Source organism: Erpetoichthys calabaricus, chromosome 1, assembly GCF_900747795.2.
Source record: "Erpetoichthys calabaricus chromosome 1, fErpCal1.3, whole genome shotgun sequence".
Taxonomy (NCBI): Eukaryota; Metazoa; Chordata; class Cladistia; order Polypteriformes; family Polypteridae; genus Erpetoichthys; species Erpetoichthys calabaricus.
This window is the reverse complement of record NC_041394.2, coordinates 232,855,831-232,879,126: the sequence shown is the minus strand read 5'-3', so window position 1 is coordinate 232,879,126 and position 23,296 is coordinate 232,855,831. Positions and strand designations below refer to the sequence as shown.

The 23,296-nt window shown below is 38.1% G+C and overlaps 1 protein-coding gene across 10 annotated transcripts in view; it reads left to right on the top strand.

Moving 5' to 3' along the window:
- The window catches only part of cadps2 (Ca++-dependent secretion activator 2), an 874,989-nt gene that overhangs the window by 667,140 nt on the left and 184,553 nt on the right, over positions 1-23,296 (top strand). For all 10 annotated transcript variants that reach the window (XM_051929794.1, XM_051929778.1, XM_051929757.1 and 7 more), the window contains exon 14: positions 4,577-4,678. In XM_051929794.1, coding sequence (XP_051785754.1) covers positions 4,577-4,678 — 102 coding nt within the window. The remainder of the gene's footprint in view (positions 1-4,576; positions 4,679-23,296) is intronic.

Genomic DNA, 23,296 nt, shown 5'->3' with positions numbered 1-23,296 from the left:
CCTTGACAATTTTATTTTCTTTTTTTGGTATAACACAATGGTCAATCTGAGCATTTGACTTGACAGCCTTGTTGCTGCACTGATGGCCTACCAGTTGAGTAAAGTGACAGATCCCAGAAAGCAACTGAGTGGAATAGAAGTGTAGAATGACAGTCTCTGAGAACACCTTTCTCACTTGTCACTTTAGGTACTTATTACTCTCTTCTGTTTCATCTGGCACGTGTAATGCAGAGAAGGAATATGACACAATTGTTTAGCTCATCTCCTGATTCTGCAGTCCTGACATTTGCTCATGAAGTTGAAATGTTCTTAAACATTGTTGTCATTATGTGTTTGACATTGCATTGAGGGCACCTAACATCTAGTATACCTGAAAGGATCAGACAGGTTCCTTGCCTGCCTTAGACATAAGATTTTTTTTTTTTATTAATGGATATTGTTGAACTCATCGGTTTCAAAGTTCACAAGCTCCACTTTTGTATCTGACTTAAATATTTAGCAGTCTTTATTTAATTCCTTAGTATTATTTCATTTTACACCCAAATGTATTATAGCCTCTTGAATGAGAAGGTAGCTCACTTATCACAGCAGTTGGTCAAACCAGTCTGACCCAGTCACCCCCCAAGGTTAGCATTACACGAGTATGCATTTACTTATCTAAGTTAATGTATTTTAAATTAAAACAAACCAAATATTTGAACAGATTTTGTACTTTAACATTTTTAGAAATTGAAAATATAATACATGATTTAAAGGAAAGCCCTAACATACTTAACAGTGTTCATGCTTGTAGTTAGTACTAAATTTAATGTACTTTTTGCTTATTTTATGTCTATAAGGTATTCAAGTTTCTGAGAATTCATAACACAAAAAGTAAAGGTATTTTAACAAACTAATTCCAACTAGAAATAGGGACCGTGCAGTTTAAGATCACATGAAGAATTAATCTGTTTTAAAAATGCAGTAAGTAAAGAAAAAACACTGAAATTAAAATGACATATTCCAAAAAAAATGTCATATACAAAAAACTAAAAACTGAATTTTCAGATGATATTCTAGTTATTCACCAAATATTCCTGGAAAGTTCTCATCAGTGGTTTGATATGATAATAATCTTCATTATCTAGACCAATGCACACTGATTTATACCACAGAACTATATCAGTAAGGCATTGGAATGTATCTTAACATAAGGTTGTGCTCTTACAACCCAACAGAGTTTATATCTATAAAGGTTAATGATTTATTTCCAACTTTTAATAAAATTAAACATCACTAGCTTTCCTATAGTGTATATACCATGGCTGTATTTCTTTTTATGATCACACTGAGAAATTTCCAGCTGAAATGGAAACTATGTACCCAAATGATAACCTATTACATATACTGTTTATGTTCAAATCATTATAGCAGATAATTATTTGAACTACTTACTAGCTTCTTCCATCCACGAACAGAAAGCAGCAGCCTTTCTCACATTTGCAGTTTTTCACTATGTGCTGCACTTTGAGAAAAGGGAAAAATTGGAAAAAAAAAGGTTAATAGATATACCAAGTGTACAGCATGGAGGTGTGATTTGAAATCCTTTAGCACTTTCTGCTTATACTTCAGCACAACATCCTATAAACCATTTACCTTTCCTAGCATACGTATAAAACTAATGAATTCACAGATAGAAGCTGTATATAGCTGTGTAAGTTCAGAAATCTACCTAGATACCCATACTTTGTGGATAAAATCATGAAACAAAAATAAAAAGTCTTTACAAAAGCCAACATGTTACAAACACACCTCTTTTGTGTGGCAAAACAATATTTTCTTTGGTATATTAGTAGTAAGTATAGGAACAAAAACCATGCCACGTATTAATACATTTTTTGAATGAAACACAATTGCACTTACCAAGAAGTTGCTAAATTGCAAATTATATTTATCAAATAATACAAAATAAAAAATAAAATTAAAACTATAAAATTGCAAAATCCACCAAAAGAAGAAAATGGGAGTTTATAAACAACACAAATAAAACATTAATGCAGCAAGATTTTTTTATTTTTCCATTTACATGTAGCTGGGTGTAGTAAAAAATAAAAATCATGAAAGCAACAGGAACGTGAACTTTCTATTGTTGTACTATAAAGATTACATGAAGGCCATCCTAGTAGATTACAGTGAAAAAGACTCTGAGAAAATTACCTTGCACTATGAAATGTTTGAAAGCTGTATTTTCCACTTAATTTTCTGAAGTTTCTGTACATATTTTGTCATACAGCCGTATTATGTGAATCTCACAGCAAGAACAAAATACTGACTGCTGGCATGTGGCACTTAGGATTATTGTAAATGTTTAATGCACAAATAAAAGAAAGAGTAAGTTATCAATAAAATGTGAGTGGAAAGCTACAGGAAAGATATAAATAAATATATTTGTTACACTTTGTTCTATCCAGAATTTAAAAATATCAGAGAATTGTCATTTCTAAAGAGAAAATTGTACATAAAATGTAACAATAAAAAGTCAATGAATAAACATAAAATGGATGAGTAAATCAGTGCAGTATATAGTATATTGCCTACGAATTATGTTTTGCTGAAAACGTTTCCATCTGTCCATCGTTTTTGTGAATTTTTTCCTTTTCTGGGTTTCCTTTTCTGATAAGCCAGAATGTATCCTAACAGAATTAATGTCAATGCGGAAGTGAATCCTCAACATGGCAGCATTTGAGAAGGGGCACACATACACGCACACACACACACACACACACACACACACACACCATCACTCATAACAGGTCAATTTAGAGTCATCAATTACATGTTTGAGATGTGGGGAACAAGATGGAGACAACTACTTTGGAATGGGGAGGGTATGGAAACAACAAACTGACAGTTTTTGCTCCAGCAATTGAACTTGGGTCCATATCAGCCATCAGCTATAACAGCTGTGGCCCCATCCTTAGATGTCTTTTTAAAAGTATGAATTTGTTATTTTGTGGTTAGCCAAAATGTAACTTTTGAAAATATTACCCTGTAGGTAAATTAACTTTTTAACATGATCAGGTAGTTAAAAACTCCTTGTTCCATTGCACTGTAATTTTATTTTTATTTCCTTTTATACGGGTATTGTCAGCAGTAAGCAGCCAACATGTTTCATTACACTTTATTTCTGACACTAGAAATGTTCAAGTTACTTGCATCCCCTTGAAGCATCAAGGGCACCAGTTTTGTTTAAAATAATAATCTAGTACATCAAGGATGTTACAGATATTTTTAGCCTTAACTTTTGCAATGAACTTGGAAAATAACTTTTTGTCTTATGCTGGATATTACGAAAAGTCTAAATCTTTTGGTAAGTCTATTTTTTATAACAGTAAAATATTATCAAGGCCATTTAGCAGAGGAAACTCAAAGGGGAAAAATAATCACTTAAAAAGAAGAAACAGATCAGTTATACTATATTAGTTGCAACCACAACTTATTATGGTTGTTTGGCTTGTATTATACCCTCATTGTGCACCTATTTAAAGCCATTTTAATCACTGATCCTTCAAGTTCAGATTTATCTCCTTTGCATGATATATGGCAAGGAAAAAATGGTTACTTTAGCCAGATTTCCATCTACTTTCCTTCCACCTTCTAGCCCAAGCACTATCAGCCTATTTGAAACTGGTGCTGAGCATACGTGTTCAGCAAAGCAGCTGATCACTGATGTGTAAGAAACCATTAAAGTTCAAGAGACCTTTGTACAATATTTCCCCTGCTGGCCCACTCTTGTAGAATAAATGAGGTGGAGTGGAGTAACTGAAGATTTAAAGGGCTTTGTTTCACAGCGGGATGTTTGCTAGGAGGAGGGATAAGCAGCATATCTGCTCACTTCCACTTCAGGGCTGCGTGAATAGAGCTTTAGCTTTCAGTCTGTGCAAGCAGTTTGAAAATCCCTCAGTAACACTGTGCCTCTTTAGTGTATAAAGCTTAAATCTGGTGCAGCTCCTTTTTGATGAGCACACAGACAATCTCTTTTTCTTTGACTAGGAATTAGCCCTTTCTCAAAGCTTCCCTGCTTCCCATTTTTGACTGATAAATGGTAGCCTCATTCAATAAGAAATTGCAAATAGGCACCAATGCAAATATTAATAGCTGTTTATTAAGATGTTGTTTGAATTTAATTATGAATATTTCTTTCTAGGATTCAGGTAATACTATGACATTAGTTATTACCCTCATTCCACACTCCATTTTGTTTAACGTGTTACGGTATTGTTATTTCAGTGAATAAATGTATTTATTATTTCCAGTTCTTAGTATTTTACGTTATGCAGCTACAGTGTGCATATATGTTTGTGAGTAAGTAATAATAATGTTAAAAATGTAATCCTTTAAAAAATGCAAAACTGCATTCTAGCTTTTATACTAATAATGTTGATAATGCAACATGACAAAATACAGGGATTTCTAGTGTGAATCATGAATATAAATAAAACATTACTTTGCTAATTATTACTAGTATTAGTATATTGTAAATATTGTTATTATATCACTTTCTAATTAATGATTTTGATTTTTTTTATTTTTGTAGACCTGATGGCATAGGAACCATCACTAATAAAGAGAAAGATCAATTTGAAGACATTAAAAGTAAACTTCTTTCCCTGCTTGAGAGCCAAATTGTGCACTTCAGGTACACTGGTTCATATATTTTACAGTGCTTTTATACTACTTATAAATATGTGATTTTTATGGTTAGTGTATTATGTTTTGGTTTTACAGATCATCGCCAGGTTGTTTTGACAATTTTATGTCTAAAGTATTTGTTCAGATTAAAATATAATCTAGTTTTATAAAGTGTGTAAAATATGAAATTCCCTTCATACATCTCTATGATTGCAGTAAATGAATAATGGGACCAACTAGTACTTTAGAAGCATACTTACTATAGTTATACTATAGTTGTAGTTAACTATATAAAATATATTGACACAATTATCTTTGTACTTGCAGTAATTTTTTTTGCATTATTTAGTCTTATTTTTATTAACATTTAACATTTCTGTCTCTCTACATCCATTATCTAATGACTAGAAGTTCAAGCTAATTTCTGCAGTCCAGCTATCCACCTACTGGGTTTTGGAGAGGAATAGCCTATTCCAGCAGTAAGAGGACAATGAAGGAAGCAATCCTAAATTGGTCATCTGTTCTTCAGTACGACATTCTCACATAAACACCCATACCCACTCACACCTCACCAGCTCAAAGTTACCAGTGAGTTTAAAAGTATATCTTTGAAGCACCGCAGAAAAATACACTCTTACTATGAGTGTGGAGAAAACACTTATGAGATTTTAGTTTATAACTACTGTGAAGACTGGCCCGGACACAGACAGGCGGACACCGATGGTTAAATCACCAACACATGTTTAGTATACATTTCTATTATATACAAGTGCACACAACCCAGTATTTCCCGTACTTTCACCCATAAAGTCCAGGCCTCTCAACCAATGCCTCTCTCTTCAGGTCCGCCTCTACTCCTCTCACCCAAGCTCTGTCCTTCTTCCACCCAGCTCCAGCCATCGAATGTAGGGAGGCGACCCCTTTTATATGCACCCAGATGTGCTCCAGGTGCCTCCCTACGAGCTCCTGCCAGCACTCCCTGGTGTGGCGGAAGTGCCAGCTATGCACCCTGAAGCACTCCGGGTATCCCTGGTCGTCTTCTCCCCAGCACTTCCGGGTGTGGCAGAAGTGCTGAGGGCCAGGGCTCCTCAGGCATCGAGGCACCCCCTGGTGGTGACCACGGGGCCCCTATAGGGTTGAGCTTCCATGCTCCTTTCCCGTGGTCGCACCCTCGTGGTCTGGAGGAGGTATAATCCCTCCTTCGGTCCTTCCGGGCGCCCCAGCTGGGTACCACCCCCAGCCGCTCGCCACACTACATAAAAAAGAAGTGTCTAACAAATTAACAAAGATTAACAGTGTAGATGGAATCAAACCTAGTGAGCATAAAGTAAAACAGTGGTATATTTCAAGAATATTATAAGTCTCTTTACACATCAGAATGTATTCTGTAAATCGAAACCCATGTTAATACCTTTTTGATAAATTAGAAATGCCACAACATAATGCATTGCTCATCAAAATTCACAATGCTATAAATTCTTTTGGGTCTAGATGTTTATATAGGTAATTTTACAAAAGGATGTCTGTGAAATAAGCTGCTTAATGCAAGTTATGTTTAAAGAAGCTAAAAAAGTCAATATTCTACCCAAACTTTGTGCCAGGGATCAGTTTCTGAATTTCTGAAGAAAAATGAATATCTGTAGAAATGTGCACCTTATAGACCAGTCTTGTTGCTGAATAATAATAATATTAAGGTACAGGCAAAAGCTATAGCAAAAAATAATTGAGAAAGACCTCTTAGTCATAGTGTCTCAAGATACAGAAAATAGTGTTTGATAGAGTAGACTAGAAGTATTTCTTTGTTGGATTGTGCATATTCTGCTCTATTCTAAGTATTCTTGCCCAGATGTAGTTACCTTACAGAACAAATTCTTTTTATTTTTGAGTAGGTCAAGGATGTCAAACCAGGCCATCCACTATCAGCAATGCTATTTAAAGTGAGCACCAAACTGCTGGCCATTTGTTTTTGGCAAAAGTTAGAAATGCAGGAAATTATAAGGAGAGGAAAAGCACGAAAATATCTGTTTTTTGAACAATATAGCCCTATTCATCACTGACTCAGTTTGTATCATTGCATTATTAAATCTGCTTTTACAAAATCTCTAGATTTAAAATTCATCTGGTTAAAAGCATGCTTATCCAATAAACTAACTGGCTCATCATAGTATACTAAACTGCTTTCTGTTCATTTTTTTTTCCAGAACAGTTCAGGTATATGAGAATTACACAAAAAAAGAAATTTAAAGGTCTTTTAAAAATCAATTTTTGCAGATTGATGGGAAGCACTAAGTAAGATGTTAATGGGTGGTAAACTCTTTAGCTTTGTGTAGCAGGCAGAATTAAATCCTCCTCAAATTTTTATTCCATTTTCCGAGCATTTCTGTATTTATGAACAAACCCTTTTTTTTTTTTTTATAGAATACTTGGCTTTGTTACAAGCTTGTCTATATGGAAGGCAAAAATACCACACATTAAAAAGATAACATTATATATGTCAAAACAGAAGGTAGTATGATGCTATCTTACTTTCAGCTCTGCTACTCAATTGAGAATATTTATAATCTGAAAGCAATGAAAAGAAGGAGAAGGTTGAATCAGTAATGAAAATGTTATAATAACTCCTCCTTGTATGTATTGCTGTGTGCTCTGGTCTTCAATAATTTTTGCCAGTTTACTAGTTATTAGAGCCAATGTAGAAAATCCTTTAAGTAAGAGATATTGTTGTTGAATGCTTTATTTAGGATAACTTTGATTTTGAGCTCTTTCTCAGTTATACATACAATATTTAATTAATGAAGGTCTATTAGTATCTCAACATTTTGAAACCTTTATACTTATAATGTGTTTGCACCTCTTGATGTACTTTGTTGTTAATGTAAAATTCCCCCAACACACATATTTTTCTATTTTCAAATTAGGAACTTTGTAAGAAATAATTTGCCTACCTTCCCTTATTCTCCATCAACTCTCACACTGAAATATAAGTAATGAGATAAATCTTTGGTAGCATTCCCAAGCATTCTTTTGGTAGCTATGACCTTGGGCAACACTGAGACTTCTCTATAAATATTTTAGGTAAGGAGTGAAATTTAATAATTTACAGCAATCATCATTAGTTTGTGCAAAACACCCAGTAATTCATCTGGAAATTGAACATCGAACACACCTCTCCAGATCAACATTATGTGAAATATTTCAAGAACTGGACCCTAAATGTGAATGATGCCATGCACAGTAGCTCCAATCTCATTGGGACATATGTTCATTGAATGTCCTAAAAAAATGTTTTTGGGCAAAAACATTTTCTTATTTACCAGATAGCCTAGTGCTTGACATTTACGATGCTCCCAAATCCTGTTACAGTGCATCTATTAATCTTAATCAGCTGGAAGAATCCTAATTTGCCGTCCATAACTCACTAGGAAACTGATGTCTTGTATTACCTAAAAGTAGAAAAAATATGTGGAACAATGCTTCTTTCAACATTTCTTCTAAAATCCTATTGTTTTAGTTAATATGAGGATAAATAACATTTGTGTGTTTTAGTTTTTTTTTTTTTATAATTATTTAGTACTCAAACAAATCCCTCTTTCTGTGATGTATGTTGTTGGACAATGGAATACCATTTGTACTGTCACAAAAATGACCACAAGACATCGAGAAGGTTTGGGGCAGCCACCCATTTAATCGTTTACAGCTGCAAAACTGATTGATATACAGTGGGTACGGAAAGTATTCAGACCCCCTTCAATTTTTCACTCTTTGTCATATTGCAGCCATTTGCTAAAATCATTTAAATTAATTTTTTCCCTCATTAATGTACACACAGCACCCCATATTGACAGACAAAAAAAAGAATTTTTGAAATTGTTGCAGATTTATTAAAAAAGAAAAACTGAAATATCACATGATCCTAAGTATTCAGACCCTTTGCTCAGTATTTAGTAGAAGCACCCTTTTGAGCTAATACAGCCATGAGTCTTGTTGGGAAAGATGCAACAAGTTTTTCACACCTGGATTTGGGGATCCTCTGCCATTCCTCCTTGCAGATCCTCTCCAGTTCTGTCAGGTTGGATGGTAAACGTTGGTGGACAGCCATTTTTAGGTCTCTCCAGAGATGCTCAATTGAGTTTAAGTCAGGGCTCTGGCTGGGCCATTCAAGAACAGTCACAGAGTTGTTGTGAAGCCACTCCTTCGTTATTTTAGCTGTGTGCTTAGGGTCATTGTCTTGTTGGAAGGTAAACCTTTGGCCCAGTCTGAGGTCCTTAGCACTCTGGAGAAGGTTTTTGTCCAGGATATCCCTGTACTTGGCCGCATTCATCTTTCCCTCGATTGCAACCAGTCGTCCTGTCCCTGCAGCTGAAAAACACCCCCACAGCATGATGCTGCCACCGCCATGCTTCACTGTGGGGACTGTATTGGACAAGTGATGAGCAGTGCCTAGTTGTCTCCACACATACCGCTTAGAATTAAGGCCAAAAAGTTCTATCTTGGTCTCATCCGACCAGAGAATCTTATTTCTCACCATCTAAGAGTCCTTCAGGTGTCTTTTAGCAAACTCCATGCGGGCTGTCATGTGTCTTGCACTGAGGTATCTTGCACAGCTTTAAAGGCCAGTAGCAAAAGTGATGTCATCAATACTGGAACCAGAAGTGACGTCAGTGGCTGCCCCAGAGCTGGGTGGGATTTCCCTAGAATGGTCTGCAAAAGATCGAGAGGGAAAATTAATGCACTCTGCCACCCCCTGGTCTGGCATGGAATTACCTGTATTTAAGCCCTTTAGCTGTCTCCTAAACACACGTGTGTGACAGTACCAAAATGAAATAAATAAAATGGAAATTATGAAATAAATAATCACATGCAAAAGTACAGCAATATATACCAATAAGTCAATAAAATATTAAAAAACACATAAATAAAAGTAATCTAATTGTTATAAAAAGTCATCTAATTATTATGAAATATAATGTCATTATTTTATCATCATTATAGGTTTTATTTCAAAATGGCCTTATTTTTAAATACCCTTTATATTTCACAATGTGACTTTTCCAAATGGCACATTTTCGAATAGGTCTTTTAATGCCTGCATTATTTACAGTATTTCAGAATGCCTCTTTTAATAATAATAATAATAATATAATAATAATTCTTTGCATTTATATAGAACTTTTCTCACTACTCAAAGCGCTCAGCAATTGCAGGTTAAGGGCCTTGCTCAAGGGCCCAACAGAGCAGAGTCCCTATTGGCATTTACGGGATTCGAACCAGCGACCTTCCGATTGCCAGTGCAGATCCCTAGCCACAGAGCCACCACTCCACCATGGTTTCATCACTTGTTAATCAAGGAAAAGGCCACCTTGCAGAACCTGCTCCTAATGGTTAATCCTTTTTTGTTGATTACTTTCCCCTGATTGTAAGCAGTAGGTGGTCAAAGATCTTTAACATTACTTTACTTGCACTCCAACTAGCAAACACACAGAGGTAGTTAAAAGTTAACACATGATGCTGTTTTGTGACAAATTATTAATATTTTTCAAATGTGCAGACAGAGTAGTGCTCTTAAAAATGCTGACGTTGATGAATAGTTTAAGACTGACTAAGCACCATCCCCACACAGAAATTGCCTATGAATAAATCACAAAAGCACACATTAATGCAGAATGTCTAAGGTTGGAAATTCCAGGTGACATGTTTCAGGATGACCTTCTGTGTGGACACAGCACACAGTTGATCTTAAACTGCAAAGAACCTCTTCATTACTGTGAATATTTTGAAGAGCACTTATCCATCCAAGCATTCCCCATGTTTGTCAATTCATCTTAAAACAGTGTCATATTGTGGCCAAAAACTGCTCTTCAGATTGGCAGGGCTAAATGCTTATGTGACAGTGACCCATTAGAAGGGGACAGAAAGAAAGCCCCTACATTCCACAAGCCTCAAGAACATTCCTGACAACCAGTAGAGACTTTCAGAGAGGGGATAAATAACCCAGTGCAGGAGTTATGAGTTGTTATTGCTGAATCAGGAAAGTGAATGAGGGGGAGAGAGACAAAAACACTGTGAAGAGGCGAGTGATTAGATACTGTACATCGTCAGTATTACATTATGGAGGGGAACAGTGCAAGACTAGCAGCATGTCTTCTTTTACCAGGTGTTTACTATGGATTCTAAAAATGAGAGTGTTTGACTAAGTATTTAGGCTTTTAACATACAGATTATTATAATTTAATAAACACAACCATTCCTTGGTACAGTTACAATATGTTGAATTATCTCTGTATATTTCGTCTGCAAAATTGACAATTGCAACTTTTACTACCTAGATATTTTGTCAGTTTGAATGTTGGAAAAATAGTTTTTAAAGATCTTTGGTAGCCTACCAGCTGTAATCAGGCAAAAATAATCAACAGCAAAGGATTAACCAATAAGAAAAAGTTCAGTCCATTGGTCTTGATTGACAAGTGATGAAATCACCATGAAAAGAGGCACTGTGAAATAAATAGCACTGACATTAAAGGAGCCATTTGGAAAAGTCCTGTTCAGAAAAGCCACATAATGGTCTTTAGAGATACGGACATTTTGAAGTAAAATCTGAAAGAATCCCAATAATAATGACATTGTATTTCACAATAATTAGATGACTTTTATTGAATAATGTGTTTTTTCACAATTTATTGACTCATTTATATATTATATATATTTTGGTAGTTTTGCATGTAATAATTTATTTCATTTTGGCCCAAATGGTAATCAATATTTTAGTAAATTATACATATTTTTGCAAATAACATTTTTTTAAGTTAAATAAAGTGGTTCATTATAAAAAGCATAGATTTGTATGTCATTCACAGTGTGCCAATTGGTGTAATGCTAAAAAAATAATATCTACACTAATTAATATAATGTAAAAGTTGTGCCAAAGATAGCAAAATATGTAAAATTTCCTAAGAGATATTAAACTTAAAAATTACCAATATATTTTCAGTCAAGCTATGCTTAATTCAGTTTCAGTGCTACTTAGAGTTATTAAAACTTAGTTTTTTTACAGTAAATATCTCCTGAACCCCAAATACTAGGACAGGAGTCCAAAAGAACAATAAAAAAGAGTTTCATTATTTATTTTTCCTGTGTTAATACAGGGGAATAACAAAATCCAATAAAAAAGAGTAAAATAACAGTCTCTTTTGCCCTGTGGGCCTATAGTAGCTAAATGGCAGTAACCCCTGGACACTGTCACATTCAGTGCTCTGGCTCCTCTTCCTGTTTGTGGCCAGCTGCCTTCTGACACTTTAAGACCACCAGACCAAGGGCCAAGCTTTTTTTTTTTTTTAAATGGATTGCTTTTGGGTATTGGCAGAACTTCCTTTAATAGCACCGGGTGTTCCAGCAAGCTTTGCTCACTGCAGAGATGTACTGCAGTGGGCCAGATTAGTTGTCGTCCCCAGTATCCTTGTGTGTCTACTTACTACATTTTGTCCTCCAGCAGCTAAGGAGATATCAAATACTGCAAGAGAGTTTCTCCTGCTACACACCAGGTCCTAAATGGACCCTTGCTGTACTTTGTGAATCCCCTGATAGTCATTAAGGGTTTCACTACCAGATTACCTTCATGATATTCTGAACACTAAATATTTTACACCATTTACACCAAAGAGAAAAAAATACAAACGAAAACAAAATAGAGCCCCAAGAAAAAATACACAGAAGCATTCAAACTCCATACAAAAAGGGGAATCAGGCAGGGCTTCAAGTGCCATATAGTGGCAACACTTATGTATTTTTTTAATTATATAGCTCTCCTAAAAACTGAACCTATTCCTCACCATATAGTCCTCTTGATATTTACTTTTAAGTTTTCATAAACAACTTACAAGTTATAGTGATGCAGTATTTCTAGACTTGTAGCAATGACAGGTGAAGTGACATGATTAGAGTCACATAGTGAGCCAATGCTGAAAATTAAGGTGAAACCTTATTGTTTATATTTGTCCTAACATCTAAAAAGGAAAACCTACTCTTCTGCTGCTTTCTCTCTGATATGAATGAGAAATACAATGACATAATTATATGTCTAAAAAAAGTAAATGTACATCTCGCAGTATATCATTCGTTTAAAAAAAAAAAAAAAAAAACTAAATGCATTTAACTTCATTTTTTATTATTATTTTTTTTTATAATTTGTGGAAGACCATCATTATTTTTGCTTATTGGCACAAACTTTTGTCTAAATGTTTGTGATCATTTAATAGAATCAAAGTAATTAGATCATCTTTATTTATGCCTTTAATCTAAATAATCTAAATCAAAGTTTAATTTTTCTGTGGAATCTGAAATGTAGATGAATGTTAATTGAAAATATTTCATAGATATATTTAAATTTACAGCACTTATTTTAAAATGTAGATTGAAAAATTAAAGGTAGGCCTACTTTTGGTGAAAATTCAAATTCTTTTATCTTATATTCCGCTATATTAAATTCTTTCTTTATGGTTTCTGTTTCATTTTGAATCTTCAAGTTGAAATGTTAAGATTATAGGCAGTTTGTAGAATAGACAGAATTGAATTCACATCAATTTTGAATTTAGACCAATAATATTTTCTAAATCAAACCCACAATCCATGGACATAGCTCATGGTGTATTCAGAAAAATGAAATAAAAGAAATTTGATAATGTTAATCTAGGTTATAAACATGTAAAAATCTATTTTGAATATATACAGTTTAATTAAATATATGAATAAAAAAGAAGATAATGTTAGAGTCCTCTGGAAGTTACCAGATTGTCTGTTTATTTAATCTTATACAAGATTAGTCTTCTTTACCTGTTCTTGTATTCTTTACACACCATGAAAAGTGAAGAGCTCTCCTCAGAGCATATCCACTGGGGGCTTCATGGATTGAAAATGTTCAGTGTAATCTTAGGATCAGTAACTATCATTCATAAAAGCCCCAAGCCAACAGGCTAATGGAAGCAAACAGTAGGATAAACTGTATGGATTATGTAAATGCTTTGTTAAAGACCTGGGTTGCTGTACTGAACAGCAACAAAAAAAATGTACTGTAGCTCATTAGTTAAAAAAAAATGAAGAGGGATTACAAGAAAACTCATTGATGCTAATTTGGGTTATATCACTAATGTTTTAGGGCCATCGGATTTTGTATTTATATTTTATGTAAGTAAACTACTAGTTTATCATTGTTGTTTACTGTTGTAAATTGCAAAGTCATTAATAAGTTGGAAGATTAGATAAAGATGAAATGTACAGTATTTTTGAAACATTTTTATTATCAGCTGTCTTCTTCACTGTTGCCTTATTACCTTTTAAAATTATCTGCTTGAAAATATTCACATATTGGATAGTTTTATAACAGAAGTTCAAATTAAATATACATATCACTTCTTAAAAGTGTGATATACACTAAATCATCTGATAAATCTTTAGCTCATTTTGACTAGATGGTTATGAAAATCATTATATGCAAAACAGGCCATAGTGATACACATTATTGTCAGTAAAGCATATTACTGGCCTCTGCGTCAGTAAACAATTAAATATTCTGAAACATAACCGAGACTAACAAGGATATCACATTTGTCAGTGCCAAAACATTTTGTTATGTAACACGTTATGCTGTGTGAAATCAGATATAAAACACCCACAACTCCTTTAAGAAATGCAATTGGTAAATTATACACGGGTGGACCATATGTTCCTTTTTACACTAAGTAATATTTAATTCACAATTTGCCTGCTATAAATGTATAAGTGCTGAACATTTTATGATGTTGTTAATTTGTGCATTATATTCTAAAGGTTCTAATGTATATGCAAAAAAGGAGTTCTCTCTGTTTCTATAAATGTTAAATTCTGTGTAAATAGCTGATCCCACCTGAACAGACAGGTGGACGGGCTGGGATGAACACCCGTACCCTTACCAGACAGAGAGAGACAGCCTTCTAAAACTGTATGCTCCCCTAATACATTAGGTGGGAGCATTCTAGGGCTGACATACTCATACACTCCTGAAGGGCACCCTAGGAAGTGTGGTCCCATGTGGCAGCCCCTCTAGGTTCTCAGAGTGCCACCAGGAAAGCTGCAGGAAATGGCTCTTCCTACTTTTTAGGATTTCTGTCTGATCTGGAAGTGTTCCCCGCCATGCTGTGTCCTCACAGTGGAAGCACTTCCAGGTTCTGCATAAAAAAACGCCACTTTTCTCTCAGAGGGAGTTGGAGTTGGAAGGAAGTAGACAAGGCTTATCTGGGAGGTGTGGAAGGAGAGGAAAAGGATACTTGTTTATTGTAGTGCTGTCCTGGACTGAAAAATGAAACCTGTCATGGTACCTTTGTGAATAAAAATAATCTTAATTTGAAATAATCACTGCAGTGCTTCAGTTGTGTTTTGAGCTTGTGGTTCAGATACACCCCCTTAGCAGCCACTATATAATGTATATGTGTTGTCTATCTACTGTGTCTGCCTGCCTGCCTGCCTGCCTGCATGTATGTATGTGTGTATAGACCCGGATACAGACAGGCAGACACGTTCAAATCACCCCACACACGTTTATTTACAAAGTGCATATTTACAATTAGAGCTCACAAGTCCCCAAGTCCCCAAAAGTCCTGGCCAACACCACACAATGCCTTCTCTTCTTCAGGCCCCCTCTTTGCCTCCTCCCAGAACTCGTCCGTCTTCCACCCGACCCCAGTCCTGAATGAAGGGAGGTGGCCTCTTTTATAATCACCCGGATATGCTCCAGGTGCTTCCCGACAATCTTACACTGGCACTCCCCAGTGTGGCGGAAGTACCGGCTGCATACCCGGAAGCACTCCGGGTGTCCCTGATCCTCTTCCCCCCCCAGCACTTCCGGGTGTGGCGGAAGTGCTGAGATCCAGGGCTCCCAAGGCATTGGGGCACCCCCTAGCAGTGACCACAGGCCCCTACAGGGTTGAGCTTCAAAGCTCTGTACCTGTGGTCCCCATAGCCGCCAGGACAGTCGCCCCCACGTGGTCTGGGGAAGGCGTAAGCCCTGTTCCGGTCCTCCGGGGCGTCCCAGCTGGGTCGCCCCCACGTGGTCTGGGGAAGGTGTAAGCCCTGTTCCGGTCCTCCGGGGCGTCCCAGCTGGGTCGCCCCCCCAGCCACCTGCGACAATACAGTATATATATATATATATATATATATATATATATATTTTCTTCTCTCGGCTGCTCCCGTTAGGGGTTGCCACAGTAGATCATCTTCTTCCATATCTTTCTGTCCTCTGCATCTTGTTCTGTTACACCCATCACCTGCATGTCCTCTCTCACCACATCCATAAACCTACGCTTAGGCCTTCCTCTTTTCCTCTTCCCTGGCAGCTCTATCCTTAGCATCCTTCTCTCAATATACTCAGCATCTCTCCTCTGCACATGTCCAAACCAACGCAATCTCACCTCTCTGACTTTGTCTCCCAACCGTCCAACTTGAGCTGACCCTCTAATGTACTCATTTCTAATTCTATCCATCCTTGTCACACCCAGTGTAAATCTTAGCATCTTTAACTCTGCTACCTCCAGCTCTGTCTCCTGCTTTCTGGTCAGTGCCACCGTCTCCAACCCATATAACATAGCTGGTCTCGCTACCATCCTGTAGACCTTCCCTTTCACTCTTGCTGATACCCGTCTGTCACAAATTACTCCTGACACTCTTCTCCACCCATTCCACCCTGCCTGCACTCTCTTTTTCACCTCTTTTCCACAATCCCCATTACTCTGTACTGTTGATCCCAAGTATTTAAACTTATCCATCTTCGCCAACTCTACTCCCTGCATCCTCACCATTTCACTGACCTCCCTCTCATTTACACACATGTATTCTGTCTTGTTCCTACTGACCTTCATTCTTCTCCTCTCTAGAGCATATCTCCACCTCTCCAGGGTCTCCTCAACCTGCTCCATACTATCGCTACAGATCACAATGTAAACAGCAAACATCATAGTCCACAGGGACTCCTTTCTAATGTAAGAAATAAGAAAGGGCTCAGAGCCGATCAATGATGTAATCCCACCTCCAACTTGAATGCATTCATCACTCCTACTGCAGACCTCGCTACTGTCACACTTCCCTCGTACATATCCTGTACAACTCTTACGTACTTCTCTGCCACTACCGACTTCCTCATACAATACCACAGCTCCTTTCGAGGCACCCGGTCATATGCTTTCTCCAGGTCCACAACTCCTTCTGGCCTTCTCTAAACTTCTCCATCAACATCCTCAGAGCAGACATTGCATCTGTGGTGCTCTTTCTTGGCATGAAACCATACTGCTGCTCACTAATCATCACCTCACTTCTTAACCTAGCTTACACTACTCTTTCCCATAACTTCATGCTGTGGCTCATCAATTTTATTCCCCTGTAGTTACTACAGTCCTGCACATCCCCCTCTATTCTTAAATATCGGCACCAGTACACTTCCTCTACACTCCTCAGGCATCCTCTCACTTTCCAAGATTCCATTAAACAATCTGGTTAAAAACTCCACTGCCAACTCTCTGCATATTGATTTGGCTAAATTTTACACCGGATGCCCTTCCTGACGTAACCCTCCCCATTTATCTGGGCTTGGGACCGGCACAAAGAAACATATATATATATATATATATGTGTGTGTATTTGTATGTGTGTGTGTGTGTGAGTGCACAATGTGAACACCTTGGTGGTTCAGTGCTTAAAGAATGTTGCCATATAGCTCCGGAGCTCTGATTTAAATCCTGTCCCTATTACTCTTTGTGAACTTTGTATATACACCCCCATGTTTTCATACATTTTTTTTTTGTTCATGATGTTCAGTTTGAATTAATTGGTGTTTCTAAATTGTACCTTCTACAAGTGAATGAGAGTTTGTTTATAAGTACATACTGCAATGAACTGTGTCTTATCTGTAACATGTTTTCCTTGCTCCTGATAATGCCAGGACAACACTAAACTGTATTAGTTGTTTTGAAAATGGATGTATTAGTGTATAATATACAGTACGTAATTGTTATTAAAGGATAGCTGTCCTAATATCCTTCATTTTCCCAGGCCCTCATTTGTCACATAACAGAAAGGAACAATCCTCTCATTGATTTTCCAACCATAACAGGCTGGTTTGATTTTCCTGTATGACCAGTATAAACTGTGAGGTCTTTACTTGATGAAGCACTTCTCGTTCCCACCGAAAAAAACATTAGAAGAACAGATTCTGAGACACCATTCTGTTTCCAGTCACACTCCAAACTGGGTCACACAATGGGCTGAAGAACACAGTGACATGACCCCAGCCCAATGTAAACCTTAAAGCTGCACTTATTGTTTGACCTATAAGCAGGCAAAGTTGTCTGACTTCTCATGGAGATGTTTTTTTGGTGTTCCAAATAAAGTGGCACAACTTGAAGGGACAGAAGCCACCTTGTTACTGCTAGGTTGGTGTGTTTTTAGACAAAACGCCAGAGAGATGGATGTCACTTTATTAGTCTCCAGGGGAAATCTGGCTTCTTAAAGAAGCTCAACAAATACATAAATAAATAAATATTATTGTGTTTTGACAAATAACAACACCACCATGAAATGCATACCAGAATGGCTAACAGGAAAGAAAATTTGTGACTTGGCTTAATATAAAAAGAGCAGTCACAGTCATGGTGAGATATTATAAAGGCATATTGCTGACTAATCTGTTGGCTTTAAGTCCTCAGTGTTATTGTGTGAGAAAGAGGTTGTGAAGCATTGTTCATAATGGCTCTCAGTTTTGATTTAATTATCTCTTTTCTTAAAACCTTCAGGGATTCCAGAGTGCATCCCATTACTGAACTCTAATTAGTTTGTTAATCTGGTGGTCCTCTCTTGAAGTAATGTTTCCAGCCCAGGACACCACAGCATAGAAAATTACATTGGCCATCACAGAGTTATAGAATATATTGTGAAAGCTTGAGGCACTGTCGTCCCCTTGAACCCTCAGACCAGACGTCAGACACCAGATAAAAATCCAATTATTATTTATTTTATAATAATAATGTGCACCAAGCACTCTATACTCCACTATACTCCTATAATACACAATCACTACACAATAATCCCTATAATAACCAATACAATAATCAATCCTCCACTCCCAGACGCGTTGCCATCCTTCCACCCAGCTCAGCTCAACGTCTGGGATTTCCCATAGTCCGTTTATAGTCCTTGACCCGGAAGTGTTTTGCCCTCTCTGTCCACATGACTAGGAACACTTCCGGGTCAGAAAAAAAATCCTTTTCTTCACCCCAGAAGCACGTCATTCCTCTTGTTCATGTGACTTTGACATACTTCCGGGGCGTAGGGAAAATAATTACTGCTCCTCCCTGCAGCACCTTCTAGCGGCCCCCGTGATATCCAACAGGGTTGTAAAGGAAAACTCCAATTCGGGGGTAAAACTCCATTCGGGGTACCTCCATACTGCAAGGAGAGCTCCACCTGGCAGCTTGGGCATATTGGCTGGAATGAACGGCCGGCCATATTCCACAATACTCAACCCCGCTAGTCTTCCCCCGCCCACTCGGTCATTGTTTCACACTCTTCTGTCGGGCATGCAGTGCTTTGGCACCCGCAACTTATTAACTGCGGGACCTGATCACACTGTGTCCCTTTATATTGTACGGTACTGGTTGGACTTACCTGTACCGCCATATCGATCATAACTGGAGCCTCTCAACCCAGTCGCCGTAGGTATTCCTTCAATCCCTTCAGCGGCGCCTCGGCCGTTGCTCCCAGCTCCTCCACTCATTTCTTCAGCTCCTCAAATCCCTGAAATAAACTGTTCACGGGCTCGAGTAACTTCTCGAGATCCCTTAGTCCAATAAAGTCATTTAATTCGGCCGGAGGCAAGTTAACTTCCGCCTTCTCCTTACCTACCGGCCCGGAGCCAATGAGCACGTCCGCTGTCAGCACGTGCTCTGACGGGCTTCGTGGATGCTCTTGGGACTTGGAGTCTCGCATTTTAGAGGGCCGGGGTGGCGCCACTGGCCGACTGCGGTCCGCCTTTTCTAATTTAGCGGCGGACAGATCAGTCATATCTCATCCCTCATTACCTTTATTTACGGCTGGCGCTGCTTCGTTTGCCTCCCCTTTCCCTTTCAGGGAGCTTCGTTCCATTGGGGAAACAACGACCTCACCTATGGAATGACGCTGACCTTCTCCTTCCCTTCTCCTTCCCTTCTCCTTCCCACAATCCTGAGGGAGCGATCACATGTCCCGTTTTGGCGAATGAAAGGACTCCATCCTGGTCAGGTGATCCTTTGTAGTCCTTTTGGTTTCCCCAGCCTGCTCCGGGATAGTCCACGTGACTACTCTCGTCGAATAGGATCCCCAGCTTTCGACTCCTAGATGGGCTAGACTCCTCGTCATCTCGGCCATCTTGCCTAGGTGGGAAGTATATCTCTGACTCGTCGTCAGAAACAAGAAGACAGGCCTCTGAAAAGTAATTAAAATAAGGTCTCGGCGAATCGGACGTTTTTGTGGCACATACCTCCGGACTCCGATTGCGTCCTCTTAGTTTATAGAGGTTGTCCTGTACGTCTGAAGCCCGACAGCCATCCCGCTGCCTTAACGCCCGGGTCCTCTCGGCATCAATCATCACTCTGTCTTCTTCACTTCCCGTCAGGAATGTCCATAGCAGCGCTGCATCATCTAGGGTCTGCTCCTTTGGGCGATCCCCATTCTTCTTCCCAGACTTCTTCCCCATCACATACCGATGTTTACGGAGGCTTTCTGTTATGCAGCGCAGCCTACTGAGTATGGTGATTTTCTCTACTTGTCCTGATGCTGTCTTCTTGGGGTTCTCTGTCCACAGAAATTTATTAAATTCAGGTCCTCTGCCAAACCGACGGCCAGAGAATCCTGCCGAGACTACGCCACTGTGAAAGCTTGAGGCACTGTCGTCCCCTTGAACCCTCAGATCAGACGTCAGACACCAGATAAAAATCCAATTATTATTTATTTTATAATAATAATGTGCACCAAGCACTCTATACTCCACTATATGAATAATGTCACTACCCACATTAAAGGAGCACAGTCTCTCAAGAAAAGGTAGTCTGCTGTTCCCTTTCTTACACAGTATATTTCCTCTCAGCCTGTCACTAATGTGGACCACCAAGCACTTGCATTGGTGCACCTCCACCACATACTGTACACTCCTTGAATAGTGACTGAACATAGAGGCTCTATAGTGCAGTGAAAGTCAATGACCAGTTCCTTGGTTTTGCTGATGTAAAGTTCCAGGTAATTCTCTTTGCACTAAGAAATTAAGTTATCCAGCTGACTCCTATACTCTGTCTTATCAACCTTGTCAGTACACCCCATTAATTGCAGAATTATCTAAATAATTCTGTAAGTGACATGACAGGATGTTATATTTATATTTTGAGGTGTACAAAGTGAAGAGAAAAGGAGGCAGGGCTGTTTCTTGTGGTGTTCTAGTGTTGTTCACATCAGAGACACAGTCCTCCCCTGTAATAAGTACTTGGCTTGCTCATCTTCCAAATTTCCTCTCTAAATCTACCGCTTCTATTGTAGTTTTACACGTTTCTTTGATATTTGGAGTTTAAATTTTATCCTGTTTACCACACACATGTTAGTTTACATTATTTACTAAAAGTTAGCAAGGTTCATATAAAATGCAGGCTTTTTAGAGAGTTCAAAATATTTCTCTCAAATGGTTAGAATGGGGTTCACAACTAGATGAGCAAATGACAGTATTTGCATCACACTGTATTACATATTGGATTTAAGCAGTCTGTCCATCTGATGATGAAAAATTATCAATGACTCATGATATAAATGTTGAGTTACCCCATAGGTTTTCATAAGGTAGGCATCAAACTTTTAAAAAATTAAAGTAGTGGTCATAGAAGCATCAGGAGCTATCCGGTTTTTAGACAGGTATAATAGTCATGACAAGTGTTTTTTTAGACTTCTGATTCAAATGTTGACTGATTTATTCTCAGATAGCCTGTAGGGAAGCTCTATCAACACAGCTCCTGGGGCTGTATAGACATCATGTAAATAAGTTGTATTAAACGTAGTTTGTCATTCTCAAAATCTGCCATTTTTAGTTCCTCAAAGACTTATCCCATCTTTTGGAGTCAAAGAACATATAAATTTAAAATGATCTGGATTTTTTTCTTTCCTGCATATCTGTTTTTAGATTTGTTAACACTCTGAGTAACTCCTCAACCCGGAAGACATGTCCTGCTGCCAAGAGGCAGAGTTAGACACGTCAGTTTTGAGGTATCCATTCTGTGTTGTTGAAGTCACTACAGTGATCCACATACTCTATGCTGGTAAGGTTGCTGGGGTGGATAAATCTGACAGGAGATGTAAAAGGTGCTAAACATTGTTGTGATTGCATGGTTAGTACATTTATTCAATGCCATATTGACGCCATTCTATTCGATGCCGTATTGACACCATTGGAATGGCAGACTGGTGTGTAAATCACCGTGTTTAAGAATGGTGACTGATCAAAGAATGTGTTCCAGCTAAAGAGAGATCACGCTCCTCAGCCTCTTATATAAGGCATATATAAGAGTTCTGCAGGAATATGGGGTAACAGGGCCATTCCTGTGTGCTATTCGTTCTCTCTATGAATGCATTGAGAGCTGTGTCGAAATACTTGTCGTAAAGTCAAATACGTTCACTGTGAGGTTCAGGCTTCATCAAGGCTGCGTCTTGTCACCACTCCTATTTGTGATCTTCATGAACTAAATATCAGGCTGGAGCCAAGGATGTGTGAGTGTCCAGTTGGGGAGGCCAAGGGTTGTATTGTAGATTTATGCAGAAGATATTGTTGTCTTTGCCTCAACTGACTGTGACATTTAGCACACACTTGAATGATTTCATGCCGACTGTGAAGTGTCTAGGATGAGGATCAGCACTTCCAGGTATTAGGACATGGTTCTGTCTCGGACAAGAGTATATTTCTCTCCCTAGGTGAGGAGACAACAACTGCCCTTAATTGAGGAGTTCAAATATCTTGGGTTCTTATTCATGAGTGATGGAAAATTGGAATGTGAGGTTGACAGGTGTTTTGTAGTTGGGGCAGCTGTTCTGCAGACACTGTACCAGTCTGTGGTTGTGAAGTGAGAGTTAAAAATAAAGACTAAAGTCTTGGTTTATTTGTCAATCTATTTCCCCATCCTCATCTATGGTCAGGAGCAGTGGTTAATGACTGAAAGAATGAGATTGTGAGTACAAGAATCAGAAAAGAGGTTTCTTTGCAGAGTGACTGGGCTGACACTCCATGATAGAGTGAGATGCTTAGCAATTTGGGAGAGGATCAGAGTACAGTTGCTACTCCTTTATATCAAGAGGAGCTAGTTGAGGTGGTTTGGACATGTTATAAGGATTCTCTGAGGGCAACTCCCCCTTTACTGTTCCAGGCCTGTTCCACTGGGCAGAGACCCTGTGGTATACCAAGGATATGCTGGAAGGATTATATCTCTTGGCCGACTTGTAATGTTTGGGAATTTTCTGGGAAGAGCTGGAATCCGTAGCTTGGGACAGGGAAGCCTAGGCTGACCTGCTTGGTCTGCTGCCACCATGACCCACACAAGGAAAATAA